The sequence below is a fragment of the Ovis canadensis genome, chromosome 13 (genome assembly GCF_042477335.2).
Source record: "Ovis canadensis isolate MfBH-ARS-UI-01 breed Bighorn chromosome 13, ARS-UI_OviCan_v2, whole genome shotgun sequence".
NCBI classification, from domain to species: Eukaryota; Metazoa; Chordata; class Mammalia; order Artiodactyla; family Bovidae; genus Ovis; species Ovis canadensis.
This window is the reverse complement of record NC_091257.1, coordinates 32,746,369-32,766,685: the sequence shown is the minus strand read 5'-3', so window position 1 is coordinate 32,766,685 and position 20,317 is coordinate 32,746,369. Positions and strand designations below refer to the sequence as shown.

Below are 20,317 nucleotides of genomic sequence, written 5' to 3'. Positions count from 1 at the left end.
GCAGCCATGAAATTAAGATGCTTATTTCTTGGAAGGAAAGTTATAACCAACCTAGACAGCATATTAAAAAGCCAAGACATTACTTTGCCAACAAAGGTTTGTCTAGTCAAGGCTATGGTTTTTCCAGTAGTCACATGAATGTGAGAATTGGACTATAAAGAAAGCTGAGCGCCAAAGAATTTATGCTTTTGAACTGTGGTGTTGGAGAAGACTCTTGAGAGTCCCTTGGACTGCAAGGACATCCAAGCAGTCCATCCTAAAGGAAATCAGTCAGTCCTGAATATTCATTGGAAGGACTGATGTTGAAGCTGAAGTTCCAATACTTTGGCCACCTGATGTGAAGAACTGCCTCATTTGAAAGACCCTGATGCTGGGAAAGATTGAGGGCAGGAGGAGAAGGGGACGACAGAAGATGAGATGGTTGGATGGCATCACCGACTCAATGGACATGAGTTTGAGTAAACTCCGGGAGTTGGTGATGGACAGGGAGGCCTGGCATGCTACAGTCCATGGGGTCACAAAGAGTCAGACACAACTCAGCAACTGAAATGAACTGAAGAAGACAAAGGAACTGTACACAAAAAATTATAAGACACTAATGAAAAAAATCAAAGATGACATTAAACAGATGGTGAGATATTCCATGTTCCTGGGTAGGAAGAATCAATACTGTGAAAATGACTATACTACCAAACGCAGTCTACAGATTCACTCTGATCCCTATCAAATTACCAATGACATTTTTCACACAACTAGAACAAAAGATTTCATAATTAACATGGAAACACAAAAGACCCCGATAGCCAAAGTAGTCCTGAGAAAGAAGAATGGAGCTGGAGGACTCAACCTTCCTGACTTCAGATTATACTACAAAGCTTCAGTCATCAAGACAGTATGGTACCGGCACAAAAACAGAAATATACGCCAATGGAACAAGATACAAAGTCCAGAAATAAACCCATGCACCTATGGGTACCTTATTTTTTACTAAGGAGGCGAGAATATACAATGGGCCAAAGACAGCCTCTTCAATAAATGGTGCTGGGGAAACTGGAGATCTACATGTAAAAGAATGAAATTAGAACACTTCCTAACACCATACACAAAGATAAACTCCAAATGGATTAAAGACCTAAATACAAGACCAGAACTATAAAAACCCTTAGATGAAAACATAGGCAGAACACTTGATGACATAAAGCAAGATCCTGTGTGACCTACCTAGCGTAATGGAAATAAAAACAAAAGTAAACAAGTGGGACCTGACTAAACTTAAAAGCTTTTGCACAGCAAAGGAAACACTAAGCAAGCTGAAAAGACAACCCTCAGAATGCTGTCTGGAGAAAATAATAGCAAATGAAACAACTGACAGAAGATTACTTTCTGAAATATATAAGCAACTCATACAACTCAATACCAGAAAAACAAACAATCCAATCAAAAAGTGGGAAAAAGACCTAAACAGACATTTCTCCAAAGAAGACATAGATGGCTAACAAACATGAAAAGATACTCAACATCGCTCTTTACTAGAGAATTGCAGATCAAAACTGCAATGAGATGTCACCTTACACCAGTCAGAATGGCCATCATTAAAAAAAGTCTACAAACAGTAAATGCTGGAGAAGGGTGTGGAGAAAAGGGAGCCTCTTGCACTGTTGGTGGGAATGTAAATTGATTCAGCCACCATGGAAGACAGTATGGAGATTCCTTTAAAAACTAGAAATAAAACCACCATACGACCCAGGCATATACCCTCAGGAAACCAAAATTTAAAGACACGTGCCCCATTATTCATTGCAACACTATTTACAATAGCTAGAACATGGAAGCAACCTAGGTGCTCATCGGCAGATGAATGGATAAAGAAGGTGTGGTACAGATAGACAACAGAGTATTACTCAGCTATGAAAAGGTGCCTTTGAGTCAGTTCTCATGAGGTGGATGAACCTAGAACCTATTGAACAGAGTGAAGTAAGTCAGATAAATATCGTATTCAACGCACATATACAGAATCTAGAAAGATGGTCCTGAAGAATTTATTTACAGGGCAGCAGTGGAGAAACAGACATAAGACTTATGGACATGGGGAGAGGGGAAGAGAGGGTGAGATGTTTGGAAAGAGTAACATGGAAACTTATATCACCATATATAAAATAGATAGCCAATGGGAATTTGCTGTATGGCTCAGGAAACTCTGTCTAACAGGGGCTCTGTATCAACCTAGAGGGATGGAATGGGAAGGGAGATGGGAGGGAGGTTCAAAAGGTAGGGGATATGTATATACCTATCAGCTGTGTCTCAGACGGTAAAGCGTCTACAATATGGGAGACCCGGGTTCAAGCCCAGGGTTGGGAAGATCCCCTGGAGAAGGAAACGGCAATCCACTCCAGTACTATTGCCTGGAAAATCCCATGGACAGAGAAGCCTGGTGGGCTACAGTCTGTGGGGTCGTATGGCTGATTAATGTTGAGGTTTGAAAGCAGGAAAATTCTGTAAAGCAATTATCCTTCAATAAAAAAATGTTAAAAAAAGAGGAAGAGAAGCTGGAAAGCTACGGCAGTGGTAAGGCTTTAGTGTCCAGGGGAAGAGTCCAGTGTGGACGCTGTGGCTTCCCTGGACACCACCCAGATTTGAGATGCCTTCAGGCAATAGCTTATTTGGTTTAAAATGTGCCCTGTTTTTAAAAATGTCCATTGTGGATCTGAGAGCTTGGCAGGGTGGACCCTAACTGTAGACATACCATCAGAATCCTTCCCTTTAAATCCGGTAAGTCACACATGACTTGGTGACGGTCATTTTGAGGTGTTAGCCGGCCTGGAAGACTTCAGCCAGGGCCTTTGCCCTCACAAGGGGAACGCATGTCATGAAGGGCAGGGTGTGCAAGGTCTGAATGCCCTCCTGTTCTGAAATCCTGCCACCTGCTAAGGGCCCTGTGGCCTCCTCCCCCAAGATGTTAAAATTGATACAAACTCACTAATCAGTCATTCAGCTTCCTGTGGACAAAGCAGGGCATTCATAGGCTGAACTCACCTTATGTTAACCACTTTTGACCTTTGAGAAAAGCTCTAGGTTCTAACAACTGCTTTGTAAGCTAATTTTAGAAGAAAACCTTCTGGGGAGTTCCCTGGTGGCCTAGTGGTCAGGATTCTGGGCTTTTCATGGCTGTGGCCCGGGTTCAATCCCTGGTCGGTACAGCCAGAAAAAAGAGTAAGGTTACAAAAAGACCCAAATAGAAATCCAGGAACTGAAAGGTACTGTGAAATAAAATTATTATATATATATATATATATATATATATATATATATTTTTTTTTTTTTTTTTTTTTTAAGAAAACTCTTTTGTAAATTGGGGATTGCCCAAAGAGCAAACATATTTGCACATTCTGGTTAGGGAATGGGTGGAGAGTTGAAAGGTCAAAGAGAAGCAGACGTGTGACAGGTTTCCACACGACTCTGTTATTTTTTTCCACAGGCATGATATCTTCCCTGAGAACTTGATTTTCCCCATCTTTCCCCTGAATGCTGATATCTGTGGCATGAATTCAGAGTTTGCCATCTACCACGGTGCCCCTGTAACCACCCCAGGCCTCCAGTTGTGTACAAGCATGGGGCTGGTGCTCAGAGGATGGGTGCAGGTGGTGAGGAGCTGTTTGCAGCTGCCCACACCATCCATGGCCCCTGGCCTCAGGGTCAGAGCAGCTTCGTAGACCTTCCAGAACCCTGCACCTCTGACCTAGCTCTAGGTCAGAAGTGAGGCAAGGGTGGTGCTAGCTGTCAGAGAAATGGGGTTTGTTTTCCTGGGCAAGAAAATAACATCTTTTCCTTCCAGGCTCCCCTTTCCACTAGTTCTGCAACTAAGGCGGTTGCTCTAGCCCTCCGGTCGGCCTGTCCTGGGAGACCTCGCCAGTTCTGAGGACGTGGCCAACTGGCCAGGCCTCCCAAGCTGGCCATTGGGAGTGAAGCCTGGGATTGATTCCGTTTCCAGCTGGCCAGGCTTTGTCCCCAAGAGTCGCTTGCTGCTTTCACGGTGACCCGCTGAACTGGCCAGTGGAGCTGGACCACACGTGCATCCTCAGCTTGGTTTTCTCACTTTCGGGGTTTGACCTTGAGTGGACATTGGCCTTCTGAGCATCCCTGTGTTTCACGGGGGTGTGAGTCATGATAATGTCCAACCTGGCTTTCGGCTCTGGAGATATGGGAGATAGTAGTAACCTGGGGCCCTGAGACTTTCCCTCCACAGAGGCTGGAAGACCTCCAGAGGTGGTGATTATTCATAGGGCAACAACAGCAGTAATAATAGTAACTTGCATTTGAGAACTTTATATTTGAGATCATGCTTTTATTTACTTCATTTGATTATAATAACTACTCTGCGATGCAGGTTGAAGTGTCCGAATGTTATAGATGAGGAAGTGAGGGCTCTGAGGGGTGGATGAACTCTAACTCATGAAGGAGCCAGGTTTTGAGCCTAGCTGGTCTGACTTTAGTCCAGTGATGTTTTTCCTATGACATGTTCCCTCACAGGGAAAGCAGGGACCTTACTTTTTCCTCAACCAATTAAAGCAATTAAAGTAATCACTTTACCAAACCCATCATATGAAACATTCAATTTAATCATCACAGCGTGACTTTTAAATGAATAAAACAGTATCTCTTCCTTTTTTTGCAGAGGCCAGCATTATAGAATGAAAGGGCACAAAACCATTATATAAGTCAGAAATCCTGACATCTGATATCTTTACATGAATTTTCTCATTTATAAAATAGAATCGGTAACATTTATTATTTCTCATGGCAGGGCTTTTTTAGGTGCATGTATGTGAAGGTCCTTGGAAAACTGTACCATTATTTTTTAAACTTTTGAAGTCCCTTCACCCCAATTACAATTCCTTCATCAGTTTAGATGCTTTTCAGGATGTTAGGAGAACGAATATATTACACTTGCTCGGGAATACTTTTCACGCTTGTCTAAAATCTCTTGAATTCATAGATCTGGAAAGAGAGGTTTGGGAGAACGTGCTCTCTTTCGGCAGAGTGAATGAGCTGTTGTGTCAGGTCGTGGGTGAACGTCGGGCCCGCTTGGAGTCCAGCGTGCATGCCCGGGCTCTGGGTGGGCACCGCCAAGTGAGGGGAGGTGTCTGGGGCTCAGTCTGCTCGCTCTATGTTGGGGCCCTGGGTGGCAGTTCCTGGGCTCAGAGACCAGAGCACAATCTGATGCAGCCAGTTAGCTATGTTCTTAGAAGCTTAAAAAAAAAAAAAAAATTGGCCTCCTCAGTAAATTTTAAAATTGTGGAAGGATCTAGACAGGTTACAAAGGAGGAAGTAATAAAAAGATTGAACAGTTCAACCTGAATAACCCTGCCCACTTGATAGGTGATCAAAGAAACTCAGGTTGAAAGCAGTTACCCTTTGTACCCTATCCAGCTGGAGAACATTTTTTCAAAACATTCAAGGTGAGCGTTGGTGAAGGTGAAGTGAGACAGACACTGGTGAGGAGGTGTACACTGGTACAGCTTTTCTGCAAAGATTTTGGGAGGTATGTTTGGGGGAGCCTTATGATTATTAATGACCTTAGAGCTCCTGTTTCCAATTACAGGATGTTTTCTTGTGGAAATAATAATAAGAGTTGTAGGTCACAAAATGTTTATTTGTGGGAATATTATGGTGTTAATCATAATTGCAAAATACTATAAACAACTTAAATGTTCAAGAATAGAGAAATGGTTAACAAATTATTCAGTAGTATGGTGGAATATGGAATATAGTCGGCCATTTAAAATTGTATTTTTGAGTAACGTTTTAATGGTAAGAAACATGTTAATGAGGATGAAAGTGGGATGCCAGCCTGCTTCCTTACACACATAATTTATAGGTAACTAGGAATAGATGTCTCTGTATCTCAAGCTGGTAGTAATCATCTTCGGGCAGAGGAATTATTTTCTGGATACTTTATTTTCCAAAAATTTCTACAATATGAATATATCTCATTTTATAACCAGAGAAACAGTACTTGAAAATTCAGGGGATGGGAATATCTTCATTAAATTCTTTTAAAATGTAAAATGAAATTTTAAAGTATTAAAGTATAAGGTATTACAAATAAGAGGTAAGTACCATTTCAGCAGATGAATGAATAAGTTAGGCAGATTGTCAAGAGGTTATTGATTTTAAGAGAAAAAATGTTAAACCACTGTGGGTAATATTCACGTTTTTCTGGTAGTTATAAGGAAACCACTGATTGTCTAAAATAGCAGGTGCTGAATTGGGAGACCTCTAGAGGAGTTTAATTTCATCACTTAATTTTTACATAATGACTATATTATAAAGTGAGGAAAGCTTAAAATTTCAGGTAGAGAAATTTATTTCTGAATATCACAAAGTTTTGGTGTTTCTAGAAAAGATTTAATAACTGCTGGGTATAAATACCTGATTGATTTACTTCAAAGAGTGCATATTCTTAATCAGCATTCTGAATTAAATGGGGGCTGTTCACATGGATCGTTGTACTTAAGTTTTAAACATTTATGATCAGACTGATGCCAGGGAAACTATAACATCTTGAATATGCTTATGAAACACTGAACTCCTGCATTTTATTTTACAGTGTAGCTCTCGCAATATATTACCACATCAAAAACAGGTATGTGGATTTTGTTTAATTTTGTGCTGAAAACATCACTTTATCAGCAATTACATTTTTCCTGTTGTGTTCTAGTTGCCTCAGCCTTTGAGTTTTGTATTCTTATCTCACTTTCATAGAATCTGTAAAGGTAACACAGTTTATCCACACCTCCCAGAGAAGTACTGAACTGCTTCTGAGTCAGAGGAAACCAAATGAAGTCAGCAAAAGAGAACAGAGTTTCTTGACAGTATTCAGCCTCCTCTTGACTTTATTTTCTGTGTCATTCACTTAAATATTCAGTCTTCTATAAAATATTTCAACAAGTTTCTGTGCACAGCTTTCATATGAAAAAGAAGTTTATAGTTTCAATTCAGTAGAAACAGTTTTGTTGTAAAGTTAGTCATAAACTCTTTTAAGGTGGTAGAAATCCTCTCTGATGGGAGTCTGGAGATAGTTCAGTTAATTTTAGAAGTGAATTGAAACACGGAATCATGGAAAAATCATATAACAAGTTAGCTGTTCTGCGAAGCTCTCTTTCGTCTTTTTGCAGATAGTAAGTCATAGAACAGAAACTGTAGTGTGTGCCACGGGGGTGCATGGCAGAGACAGATCTGCAGCTTTTGAAAATCGGGAGCCTAACTGACGTTGGAACGTTACGTGCTGTTAGCAAAGCAGCGGTTTCCAAAGAAAATTTTTTATTTTCACTCAAATGACATAAGTCAGGTGGAAGCAGAGCCGTCACTAGCGGGGTGTGGCCCCCCCAGAGCCCAGCGCCCCTTCTGCCTGTGTTCACAGAGAGAGCCACCCCTTTAAATGGGTCTGTGCGGGTACCGGCTTGGTAACAGCCAGGTACACTTTTCTACATGCCCCTGTTGTTTTTCAGAATTGAGTTGTGGGGCTTCCCTGATGGCTCAGTGGTAAAGAATCCGCCTGCCAGTGCAGGAGACACAAGTTTGATCCCGGATTCAGGACGATTTCGCACGCTGCAGAGCGGCTAAGCCCTCGTACCACAACTACTGAGCCTGTGCACGGGAGCCCAGGAGCCACCACCACTGAGCACACGTGCCATGACTGCTGAAGGCCGTGTGCCTAGAGCCCATGCTCTGCAACGAGAAGCCTGCACAGCACCTAGAGAAAAGCCCGCGCGGCAGCGAAGGCCCAGTGCGGCCAAAGATAAATACATTCATAAAATCCTTTTAAAAATACAGTCATGAAGCCCCTCAGTAGTGAAGTGGTTAAGCTGCATGCTGTGAGAATTTCAGACTAATTTCCAGGACACACTGCGTGTTCATTCTTAAAAACCTCAGACTTCTTTTGTGTTGACCACAATGTAGTTGTGGTTTAAACAGATCCATCAAACTTTGCTCAGAAACAAGATGTTAAAGAAATTCAGATTTGCTGCATTTGAAAACTCAAGAAATGAAAGTCTTTGATTTTTACTTTACTAAATGAGGGTTCATAACCTTTATTGTATGGACTATTCAAAAGTGATTAAGTATTGTCTCCCAAAAATGATAATTCATGAATAATCAGTAGCATCTCTTAACAGTACTGCCTCTGTTTCTTGAAATAACAGTTGAATCAGAATATATTTTGTTTTCATTTTGACTGGCACTCTGTTACAGAAGGGAAACTCCATTTTCTGTTACTTTCCTCCCCAGGGACCCAGATGGAAGGATGCTCTTGGATATTTTCGATGAAAACCTTCACCCTCTTTCGGTAACCCTCCCCTTGGGTCCCAGGGTGTGGTCCAGTCATGTCTCTGTGGCTCCTGTGGGCCAGCTAGTCATTGACAATGTCTCCCTCCCCAGAAATCCGAAGTGCCACCAGATTATGACAAACACAACCCAGAGCAGAAGCAGATTTACCGGTTTGTTCGGACGCTGTTCAGTGCTGCTCAGCTGACTGCAGAATGTGCCATCGTCACCCTGGTGAGTGCCCGCAGGATGACCTGGCCATGGAGTGGGGTGCAGGTGGGAATGTCCACTGTAGACCTAGGAACCCCAGCCACCTCAGGGTTGTCTTTTATCCAGAATAGCAACTGGATCTCCCAAAAGAGGGCATGTGGTCTGTTCCGCAGTCCCACCTAAAGCCCCCTGTCAGATCACACTCAGAAGCAGGCAAGCTGAAACGACCCATGCAGGGTCCACAGTGCTGAGAAGGACCAGGGCCACCTCATTGATGTCCAGGTTTGTGGTGTTGGTTCCCTACGTTGCAAGGACTGCTGTAATTGCTGCCTTCTCCTCTGTGATTTTTGTGTAAATACATGTCTGTAAGATGAGACATTCATCTTACATTCAGAGACAGTCACGAGACATTCAGAGACAGTGTGGACATAATCTGCACATTGACTCAAGTTAAAAACCTGTAACCTTCCTTAGATTCTTAAAACCTTAGGGACGGTTGATTTAGCTCCGATCTCATTGGGGAAGCAGCTTTAACAGCAGAGCCCACTGTCACTGACCTTTCCCATTGTGCACCACTCAGATAAGAAATGGGCTCTGCCAGTGCGTGGGCTGCCCCGCGGGCCCATGCAGTTCCCTGAGAAGAGACCCTGTGGTAAGACGACGAGTGTAAAGACCATCCGCCTCTCCGCCACACTGAGAGCCCCGTGTTCTCAGCTGACGGCGTAGGACTGGTTTGTTTGTGCATTCCTTCTCTCCTGGAACTTGCCCCCTGACAGGTGAACAGACATCCAGCAAATCCTCCTCAGGTGATGTGGCGTGCTGATAGACCCTGAGGTCATGACTGAGAAGCATATTTATGGCTCAGCTTCGTTCCTCCAAAGGATGTCAAGTCCTCAAAAAACCCCCTGCAGGCGGCAGGGTTGACATTTTAATGAAGGGAGATTGTGACAAAGAGGGAAGAAGGGGAAGAAAATCAGATAATGAGTACTTAAATTGACGCCCTGAAGAAAGATTTATTTTGAAGCTCTTGCTTCAAGATGCTATGTGGTAGGTTTTTTTTGCCTTCCATTCTGAAGAAAATGGTGACCTGACTTTGCCCTGTAGCACCTTCGAGTTTGGATTTATCAGTGTGAAGAAGCTTTGTGTCCTGTGAAAGACGTAGTTTCTGCAGAGACTTCTGTTGAGAACATGTAGAGTTTGTTCCCCTGTCTCTGAGCAGACGTGGGTGGTTAGTTTGTCTTGGGAGTGCTGTGGGAGTGGTGTGTGTCTGTCAGTCGTGGGAGCTGCTGAAATCCTCCCTTGTCCTGGGACATCAGCTGGTGGCTTAGCAGGAGATGAGCACCTCTGGCTACAGCTGACAGGTGGGCAGCGTCGGGGGCCCTCACAACAAGCACAGCTCTGCAGACTGAGTCTCCAGGGTCTGCCTGGATGCCGCAGGCAGCCAACTCTGTGTTCCGATCGAGCCCTGCGTGTGATGGTTCCCACCTGTCTCTCCAGGTTTGCAGCAACCCTTCACAGCAGGTCTGGGCTAGAGCTGGTGGGCCGTATCCCTCTCTGCCTTTCTCCTGGGCCTTCCCTTGGTGGCCTGGCCTGTTGCCCGGAGGAGGCAGGGAAGACCACAGTTAGCTCTGCCCGGCTGCCCGCAGGGGACCAGACCACTGCCTGCCTGTGGGAGACCCTTCCAGAGCCTTCAGCCACTTGCTGCTGCGTGTGTCCGGGAGCACCAGGCATGCCAGCCCAGCTGGGTTCCCCCGGGCAGCCCTGAGGGCTGTCACTTGGCCCCAAAGTGCCTCTCAGAGGCCGGCGCTCTGGTGAAGAGGCCACCTGTGGAATCTATCTATTCTGACCCCAGAGAACCCCCTTTATAGGGCACATTAGTGGTTTCTACCAAGGTCAAAAGTGTTGTTCAGATAGAGTCCAGTGAGGAATCCAGCTACCTCAAATATTAGCAAATAGGAAGCACTGGGGAGGCCCAGTCAGCTGAGTTGTGGTAAGAGTCTACAGTGAACGGACCTGGAGCTGCTCTCTGTGATGGACAGGGAAACCCAGCATCCTCGTAAGTGTGGTCCTGTGTACCCTGGAGTCCATGAGTTTGCACTTTCTTTCTCCCCTCCTCCCCCACGCCATGCCTTCGAACAGCTTTATTTTGTACAGTCACCTGAACACTCTGTAAGCACTCACTAACCTGTATTTTCTAGAGACTCTCAGGATGGTCCTTCTTAGGAAATTAAATCTGAAATTTTAATTGAGCAGCAGTGTCCTATTAGCAATGGTGTAGGGAATGGTGTTCAGAAAAAAATCAATCGTATATTATTTTACTTGGCAGAAAATTAAAATACCCAAGTGGGAGTTTACTAAAGAAATTACAGCTGACCCTTGAATATAGCTTTCTTGGCAAGTTCTGCCAAATTACATGCTATTATGTGGTGCTTATTATGAATTCCTTCTCCCCAAACATAACATCTGCTTCCCCTCGGTAATGGAGTGTGTTATCATATCTAATTTCTCTAGTTCATCTTAGTGGAATATCAGATGTGGTAGATGCCTGGTTTTTTCCAAACATTATCTTAAATGTTACCTAGTGTACCTGTTAACTGGAGAAGGAAATGGCAACCCGCTCCAGTGTTCTTGCCTGGAGAATCCCAGGGACGACGGAGCCTGGTGGGCTGCTGTCCATGGGGTCACACAGAGTCGGACATGACTGAAGTGACTTAGCAGCAGCAGCAGCAGTGTACCTATTAATATCTATCTACTGTGGTTAAGTAAGAACAAAATTGAATAACCTTCTTTTTGTACTGAGTCAGTGAGAAGCTATTTCACTGGGGAGCTTGGAGAGGTTTACATAGCTCATTTATAAAAAGGAATAGTGTCTAAGGGGGAGAAGGCAATGGCACCCCACTCCAGTACTCTTGCCTGGAAAATCCCATGGATGGAGGAGCCTGCTAGGCTGCAGTCCATGGGGTTGCAAAGAGTCGGACATGACTGAGCGACTTCACTTTCACTTTTCACTTTCATGCATTGGAGAAGGAAATGGCAACCCACTCCAGTGTTCTTGCCTGGAAAATCCCAGGGATGGCAGAGCCTGGTGGGCTGCCATCTATGGGGTCGCACAGAGTCGGACATGACTGAAGCGACGCAGCAGCAGCAGCAGCAGCAGCATCTTAGGGATCTGGTTGAAGAGTGTCCATAATGATTGCTTCAAAAACTCTGGAGTTAGATCCAGCCTCAGTTTTCTACTCTTCGTACAGTTTTGTGGCACATTTAAAAAATTCTTTTCTTAGTGGAGTGAGAAGAGTTGGTCATCAGACTTTGTAACATACATGGTCTGGGCTCCTGAGGTTGGTGTCCAGTTAAAATTCCACTCAGCCTGGCCTGGGTCTCTCGCTGAAGAATTTCAGGTTCACACAGAAATAATGATCTAAAACATGAGCTTACTCTTCCTGCTCCTTGAATGTAATGAATGCCATTAAAGCTAAAACCTGAACAACGGAAAAGATGATTGAAGTCTGCTGAGTGACCTACTTTTCTTCACCAGTGGTTGTCTTAGCCCGGTGCTGTTCTGTCCCTGAGAGACGTTTGGAAGTGCCCCGAAGGTCCATAGAGTACGGTTGGCGGGCACGTGTCGTGACCTCAGAGGCCTCTGTGAAGGCCTCTCAGATGTTCTGTGCTGAGCACCGCAGAGTGGGCTCTTCCCTGAGTGGTCTCCTCTGACCCCCTATTCCCCCACACCTGTCTCTCAATCCAGGGCCTGAGTTTCCCGACTGCGGCTCTTCCTGAATGCCGTTGCTGTGGTCATCTCATCCACTCAGGCCTCCCTAGACCTGCTCTCTCGTAGCCACATTCCACACCCAGAGCGTCCTTCCTTCAGGGTCCTGTGTCCCTGAGGCCAGCACGCGGGGGCCGCTCCCTGACCCAGCCCCGGGCTGGATGCTGGGCACACGGTGGGAGTGAGGCCCGGGCGTGGTCCTCAGGGGACTTGGCTTCCTCGGGGGAGACAGTGGAGGAGGGCAGCTGCCCAGCCCGGGGAGAGACGCAGCCACGGTGGCGGGGCTGGGTCACCGGTCCAGGGTGAGGCAGTAAGGTGGACGTGATGGCTTCCTGTTTCATCACCTCTCAGGAACCTTAGGGCCTCTTGGCAGCTCATTGGGTATGGCTGTTTTGTCCTTGTGGTTACATTAGTAATTTCTTTCTCATGATTTGTATGTTGTCTTTCATACTGTGCCCCTCATCCAGTCTGAGGAGGACCTGGTATCTGAGATCAGCCATAAAAATCCTGCTTCTTAAGATGGAAAGATTGACTTTTCTTTAGTAAAGCAATGGAAGCAGAACAAAAACCTTTTAAGCAAAAGAACCATCATCACTCGTCTGTTTACTGACTTAGCAGACAGTTGAGTGCCGGCCCCCATCTCGAGGCAGAGAGCTCCTGTTTGGGTGGCAGAGGCAGACAGGTGCTGGCCCCAGTCAGCCTCCCTGGGGCTCCCCACCTGGGCCCCGGTTCACAGACCGCAGGCCGCACAGACGGGCTGCCGAGGCCATCGGGGCTGCTGCAGCTTGGGAGGGAGCCCCTGACTCCCCCTCTGCCTGTGGCTTAGGCATGAAGGGCGCCGGTGTGCTCGTGTCTTCCAGGTGTACCTCGAACGGCTTCTCACATACGCAGAGATTGACATCTGTCCGGCCAACTGGAAGCGGATTGTTCTGGGGGCCATCCTGCTGGCCTCCAAGGTGTGGGACGACCAGGCGGTGTGGAACGTGGACTACTGCCAGATCCTGAAGGACATTACGGTGGAGGATATGTGAGTGTGGGCGGGGGCATCCCCGCGTGGACGAGCTCGGGGTGGAGTGAGTGGCTGTGGCTGTGCGTCTGTTGTAAGCTGGCCGAGCAAGGACACGGTTGCGGATAGGATTTACAAAAACCTATGCATCTCGTCCCTTGGGTCCCAGACGGGTACTGGTAACGCTTTCTGGCTTGTGAATCGAGTCTCTGAAACCATGTTCCAGGGAACCTTGCTTTACCTTCCTGCTTCCCGGCTGCGGTGGGGTTCATCCCCACTACTCACTGCAGACTGACAACAGGCAGCAGATGGGCTAAAGTGCTCCCTGCCGCTGCTCAGTTCCAGAGGAGATTGTCACTGCTTCTGTCTCATGTTGCAAGTTCACTTGGCTTCACATGCACTTTCTGTCCCTCAGGGTCCTCCTGTGTTTCCCGGTCAGGCCGCTTCTCTCTCAGGGCACTTTTCTGGGTTCACCTGCAGCCCGGGGCCTGGGGTCCCTGGGGCTGGGTGTTCAGGAAGTGGGGTCAGGACGAAAGGAGCTGCTTTGGGAACAGTCAGGATGAACTTCTGCATCGCTGACCCAATTCTTACTGACGTTTTTCTCATCTTTTTGTCCAGCTTCCTCAAGCCGGACAACCTCCTCCTGCTAGAGGAGGTTCCACTGTGTCCCAGCCGCCATCTGTGTCCCTGGACCCCACCTGCCCCTTCCTCTGGTTGCTGGCGGGCTGGGCATCCCCTCGCTTTTGTCTGCCCTGGGGACACTTGTTTATGTTCATGCATCTCTTGCCACAGAGCCTTTTCCTCCTACAGACCAGTAAGACTCTCTCCTGCACCTGTTATTCTTTATCCTTCAAAAGTAAGAAAAATACGAAGTTTTTGATAGCAAGAATAAGAAAATTAAATTTTTTTTAAGTCTTGATTTTATTTCAAGCTGGAAACAGTTATTAAGAGAATTGTCATACAGACCTTAAGTTGGTCCCTTCCACCTTTTGGCTGCTGTGAATAACTCTGCTGTAAACGTGAACATCACTGTGCAGATTCCTCCCTGAGGCCCTACTCTTTGGAGTCTGTGCCCAGGAGTGGGATTGCCGCTTAGTAGCTGGTGTTTAAAAGTAGGCTCATTTTTCTAGAAAAGTCAATAGGCCATGAGGTGATGAAACAACTCTTTCTTCCATTGTAGAGCCCCATTCACAAGTTGCTAAGTGGCATCAATTCACCTGGGTTTCTTTACAGTAATGACCTAATGTAACTAATACTTCTGAAATGTTTTTATTTATTGGCTTGAATTTACTTATTATAAAATTTTACATCAGAACTATTTACTGGTAATTAGGCTTCCCAGGTGGTGCTAATGGTAAAGAATCCACCTGCCAGTGCAGGAGATGAAAGAGACTCAGGTTCGATGTCCTGGGCAAGATTTCCTGGAGAAGGAAATGGCAACCCACTCTAGTATTCTTACCTGGAGAATCCCATAGACAAGGAGCCAGGCGGGCTAAAGTTCATGGGGATGCAAAGAGTCAGACATGATGATTTATCATATAACAAGCTGTCAGATGTCCCTGGAGGAGGTACTGCTATCGTTTGGAAATTCAAATTTGGGGAATTATTTTTATTTTCTAGGTATTACCCTAGTTTGAAAACACAGCCACTCTAAAATCTTTATTTCCCCCAAAACTTAAACAGAAACATTAAAAAATAAATATTCAGGAAGGCTGTTTTTCCTCTAAGGAACCTGGGGAAACTGCCACCTTGTTTGAAACCAGATTCCTCTCGACTTCAATCCTGGTTATACCCTCAACAAAAGGCAGTGGTGTCTAGATAACCGTCTGGGGTGGGAATAGCTTCTCTGGCTCTCTTACTGGTGTTTCTTCCTGGCATTGGAGAATGGGAGCTGCAGTGTCACCACGTGGCCACTAGGTGGCAGTGTGTCCACAGGCAGCTCACAAGTCTTGTTAAGCCCTTACCTGGATTCTTGAATTTCACAGGATGATCTAAGTCTGACTTAGAGCAGGCATAAATAAAAGTGATTAGAAGAGTAGATTTTGACATCACATATACATTTGGGGCTTAATTCCTTTCTCAAAGCTGCATGGAAGCAGCCCTTCTGATTAGATGAACCGAATTCAATGTCTTGATCTTTCCCTCCAAAGCGCTCAGGCCTTCGATAACAACTTGCTAAGGTTTCTTAGCTATCTTTTGCCTGAGAGCTGCTGTCAGGGAACCAGCCACTACCGCCTCCCAGACTTAGCTCAGCTGTCACTTCCAGGAAGCTTTCCCTGATCCCTCCACTCAGGCTAATCTTGGTCCACTCCATTCAATAATTAATAACAGTAATTATTGAGCACCAGCTGTGTGTCAGGTGCTGTGCTGGGGCCAGGCTGCAGTCAGATGTCACGGATTATGGCTCGGAGGAGGGGAGGAGGGGAGACTGTGATAAACGACAGAAGTGAGTCCAGGGTGCTGCCCGGAGGGTGGCCTAGAGCTGAGAGTCTGGCCCAGGACCAGTGCTGACAGACAGACCTCTCCCTGAGAATGCTTCTCCCCCACCACTGACTGCTAAGAGCTGGGCCTGCTGATGGGGGACGTTTTACAATGTGTTCTGGCTTCATCCAGCTAGAAGGGGGTTGGCTCCTTTATGAATCAGGAGCTGTTATCCAAGTTTTCGGCAGGAAGGAAGACTCAGCAGCAGGAGCGTACTAGAGATGCATGTTCTTGGGCCCACCTAGACCTGTCAAATCATATGGGTGGCCCAGCTGTGGGTCCTCACAGACCCTGCAGGTGATGGGTTAGGCTTAGGGTTAGGGTGGCTGGGTGGGTGCATGCTGAGACTGGTGGTCTCCTCCCTCCACTCCCATGGTCCTGAGGAAGCTGCTCATCGCTTCCCCACCCTTCCCTCCCAGCAAGGCGATCCTCTGGGTCTTGGAGGCCTGTCCTCTCGGCAGCTGTCCAGTCTCACTGGACTCTGACAGCTCCTAACTGTGTCTTCTGCCCCATGTTTGAACTGATGGTTCATGTGGTGAGGTGAGGCCAGAGCCTGCTGCATGCATATGTGTGTGCACACATACACGTGCTTGGTCTCAGTGTTGGGGTCACCCTGAAGCACTTCCTGGTACTGATCATCCCAGTTAATCAGGCCTCATCCTTCTGGGCACTGGACCAGATGGGCTTGGCTTTTATCGCGAGTTTGGTGGTGAGATGGCAACTCTGCGTCCAAGCGGGCCGCTGGTGAGATGGCGCTTCTCCTGGAGGGCGCGGTCTTGTGGCCTCTGTGTCCGGCAGCCTGCTTGGGCCGTCCGCGGTGGGGACGGCGGCCGAGCTGCGCGTTTCTGTCTTCCTCTGCAGGAACGAGCTAGAGCGACAGTTCCTTGAATTGCTCCAGTTCAACATCAACGTTCCTTCCAGTGTTTATGCCAAGTATTATTTTGATCTTCGTTCTCTGGCGGAAGCCAACAACCTGAGCTTCCCCTTGGAGCCCCTGAGCAGGGAGAGGGCCCACAAGCTGGAGGTAAGAGGCACCAGCGTCCTGAGGGTACACTCCTGCGGCAGAGCTCTGTGCTCAGGCTAGTTCCTGCCATTGCCAGTCATCGAAAAATAAGGACCAGATGACCTGGATTGCATTGGTACAACCTCATACTTTTAATAACCTCAGTACTGGTTTTTATTTAATGTGCGTTGATTCTGTTTTTTAAATCAAATAAGTTTTTTAAAACCGGTTTTAAACAAGCATTCACTTTTATAAGGGAAAAGATACCAGATGACCCTATGATTGGCAATCCAGAAAGGTCTGAACCCACTTGTTTCATTTTTTGAAGCATTTTCTCCACAGCCTTGTTGTTGGTCTTGACCTGGGTGTAGGGCCGTCACTGTGAAGCTGTGTGACACTTGTGTCTTACGTATAGCTCGGCTTTGCACTTGCACCAGGCTCTTTCCATCCGACTTTGGCGGCTGCAGGTGTGGGAAGAAGGCTCACGTGTCAGAGCTGTCTTCCAGTGGAGGTGCGGGGCCCTCAGCACCTTCATCCCGAGTTGTCTTCAGTGTCGGGGACGGTGCTGGCCCACTGCGAGGATGGAGAGTGTGGCCAGGGAACTGGCCCCGGGGCTGATGTGAGTGTCTCTCTCCTGCCCCTCAGGCCATCTCCCGCCTCTGCGAGGACAAGTACAAGGACCTGAGAAGACCCACGAGGAAGCGGTCAGCAAGTGCTGACAATCTGACTCTGCCCCGGTGGTCCCCGGCCATCATCTCCTAACTGTGGGCGTCCCTGCCGGAGGCCGTGCCATCTCCCTCAGTTTCTCCTTTAGTTCGAGAAAAGACAGACGTGGGGTGGTTTTGTTTTTGTTTCCCCTCTCCTTTTCTTTTTAATTCATAGCTCTGCCAGGCTGCCTTGATGAGCGCCTCCAGGCTGCGCGCACGCGCAGCGGGGCTCCGAGGACGCGGAGTCGGTGCCATGGGATCCCGTCCACGCCTTCCCAGCCCCGGGTCAGCGCTTCCTTCGTGGAGGAAAAAGACTCTAACCCTGGAGGAGGCAGGGAAGGGACGGGAAGTCACATAGAGGCAGGGAGAGCGGCTTGGCCTGCTCCCTATGTCCCCGTCGGTCAGTAGCCGAACCACCCTGATAGGAGAGCCCGGCCTAGGTGACAAAGTTGGATGCGCATTAAAGGCGCGCGCCGCGTTCACCACCCCACCCGGATCAGTATGTCCCGTTAAGACTTCTTGCATTCCTTCTTGCTGCTTCTCGGGGATCTGGGGGGGATTTTTGTTTGTTTTATTCTGTTTTGGTTTTGGTCCCACAGAGCAGAGAATATAGTTTGTACCCACCATGGCACAGACATCCAAATAAATAGCACTGGCTGTTTCTCTGCACCACTCCTGCGAGCTGTCTTCTGAGCTTTCTTGCTCTCCAGGGGGGCACTTGTCCCGTGTCTGCGCACCTTTATCCTAGCCGGTTTTCTCCACAGTGGCGGATCAGCTTGACTGTAGTGCTGAACCAGACGACTCCCTTCCCCCAGCTCCTCCCCCACGAACATTCTAGATCACATGGGTGCTTGTGCCTTCTGATCCTGCGGTGGTCTGTCTCTCTGCCTGCCCCAAGGGGCAGCCCCTTCCTCGCCCTGCCCACCCGACTCCTCTACTTCCACGTCCATTGTGCAAGCAATATTCCTCTCAACTTTTATATGTTTACTTCAAATCAAAGTTAGTCTATTTGTATAAAAATTTTTTAAAAATCTAAAATTTAAAAAAAAGGGGTGGGGGTGGGTATCACATGGAAGACCACTGAAGGGCAGACTGTTCCTATTTACCGAGGTATTTTTCACAGAACGATTGAATAAAAAACTCAACTTGCGCTTTCATTTGTGGGTGCTTAGTGAAGTTATATGAAACTAAAGCTGTGAAGGTTTACATGTCATTAATTATGACCGTCCTTTTTCATTTCTCACTGTTCTTCATTTCCTTATGGGCTAGATGGAAAGCTTTTATAGCAAGGAAAATTAAAGGGTTAATGACAGAACCTCACAGTTAAGTCTAAGAATCTGGGTTAGTGAAGTATACAGTGCTTTGGGGGTTGCACATTTTCTCGGGTCACAATGACAGAGGTTTCTAAGTTTTTCCTTCATCAGGTCTTTGAGGCAAATGGCAGTAGATAAATCTGTGTTTTACCACCCTCCTGTGTGAGCTTGGGAAACTCTGGAATCTTTTGTTATTTGTCTTGTGCCCTGAACGCATACACCTGCTCCCCAGACATGCCTGCCCCTGAGGAGACATGCTTTGTTAGTGGGAGGGACTCAGAAACAGCCAAGCAGCCCAAGAACACGAAGCCCAGTGCTCATCAGATGGCCCTGAAGTTTGTAGCATGTGTAAACCCAGCTCTGTGGGCCAGAAATACTGTCAGATTCTTTCTGGCTTAAACTTTCAAAAGCAAACAAGCGGAATATGAAAAGTTAATTACCTTTCCATTGTAACTGTATCAGTATATTCCATATGGGTTCCAAAATCAGCTGCTCTCTTCAAGTAAGATTTGGATTTAGAACATGAAATAGAGACCCCCCCAAAAAATGTAGAAAATACCATTTTATATTCCCTAAACTATATAGCTTAAAAAGGGACATATTTTCTTAGCTGACTATGAATACCTCTCAAATAAATTAGTTCCTCCCATGTATCTTACTTTACCGATCCATTTCAGGAAAGAGGTTTTGCTGCCTTTCAAGCAGACATCTTATTTTTATCCCTTTTATTTGAATGAGAGATTTGAAAATTGAATTATGTAAATATTTCAATGCATCTGCTATTATTTTGTGGAGTTTATTAAACTACTTTAAAAAATTGTATAGTCTATTTATTGTATGTATGTACATACAGTCTGCTAACTAAAAGTTTAAAGTGGATTCCGTAAAACCTGACTCAGTCTTGTTTAGACTATTGAATATTGTTTTAGCCTTGTGCACTGGATTCTACCTCTGTATAGGAAAATTTTCCATATTCCTGAGCATTGATCTGTATTAATTGGTTATGTTTCTTGCACTAAGGATTTTTAAAACTCTGCTGTAAGTGTAGATTTCAATTTTACTTTTGCAGAATGGATCCCTTGACATGAAGGTAATTTAGGTTGAGTTTATTTTTCTACATGATGAAGACTTAAACATTACGTTCTCTGGTTTGTTCTAAGTTTGCAAAAAAAAAAAAAGGCCCGACAACACCCAGTACAGTACCTATTGATAAATCATCGTGATGTAATTTGTTTGCAAGGTGGTTCATGCCCTACAATTAAAGCCGGATTGCTATTTAGGAATACATTGTCTTAGTGTAGTTTTTGAACGGGCAGTTTTCATCATTAATGAAGGGTGAAGAAAGCCACACAATTTATTGCCTTTAAGTTTAGATTTGACTTAAACAAAGTCATTTGGGAGAATAAGTATGCCAATGAATTTTCCCTTTTTGTTTTACCTTTTTTCTTTTAAACTGGGAGAAGGCAAAAAAGTCAGGGATTTAAAACCAACTGGAGGGCAAGATGGGAG

At 46.1% G+C, this 20,317-nt stretch overlaps 1 protein-coding gene across 1 annotated transcript in view; it reads left to right on the top strand.

Moving 5' to 3' along the window:
• The window catches only part of CCNY (cyclin Y), a 106,805-nt gene extending 88,153 nt beyond the window's left edge, over positions 1-18,652 (top strand). Inside the window, exons 5-10 of the mRNA XM_069547366.1 lie at positions 6,608-6,643; positions 8,287-8,344; positions 8,437-8,556; positions 13,159-13,325; positions 16,647-16,809; positions 17,434-18,652. Of these exons, the coding sequence (XP_069403467.1) occupies positions 6,608-6,643; positions 8,287-8,344; positions 8,437-8,556; positions 13,159-13,325; positions 16,647-16,809; positions 17,434-17,550 (661 nt within the window). The 3' untranslated portion in view covers positions 17,551-18,652. The remainder of the gene's footprint in view (positions 1-6,607; positions 6,644-8,286; positions 8,345-8,436; positions 8,557-13,158; positions 13,326-16,646; positions 16,810-17,433) is intronic.
• Positions 18,653-20,317: the final 1,665 nt, after the last annotated feature.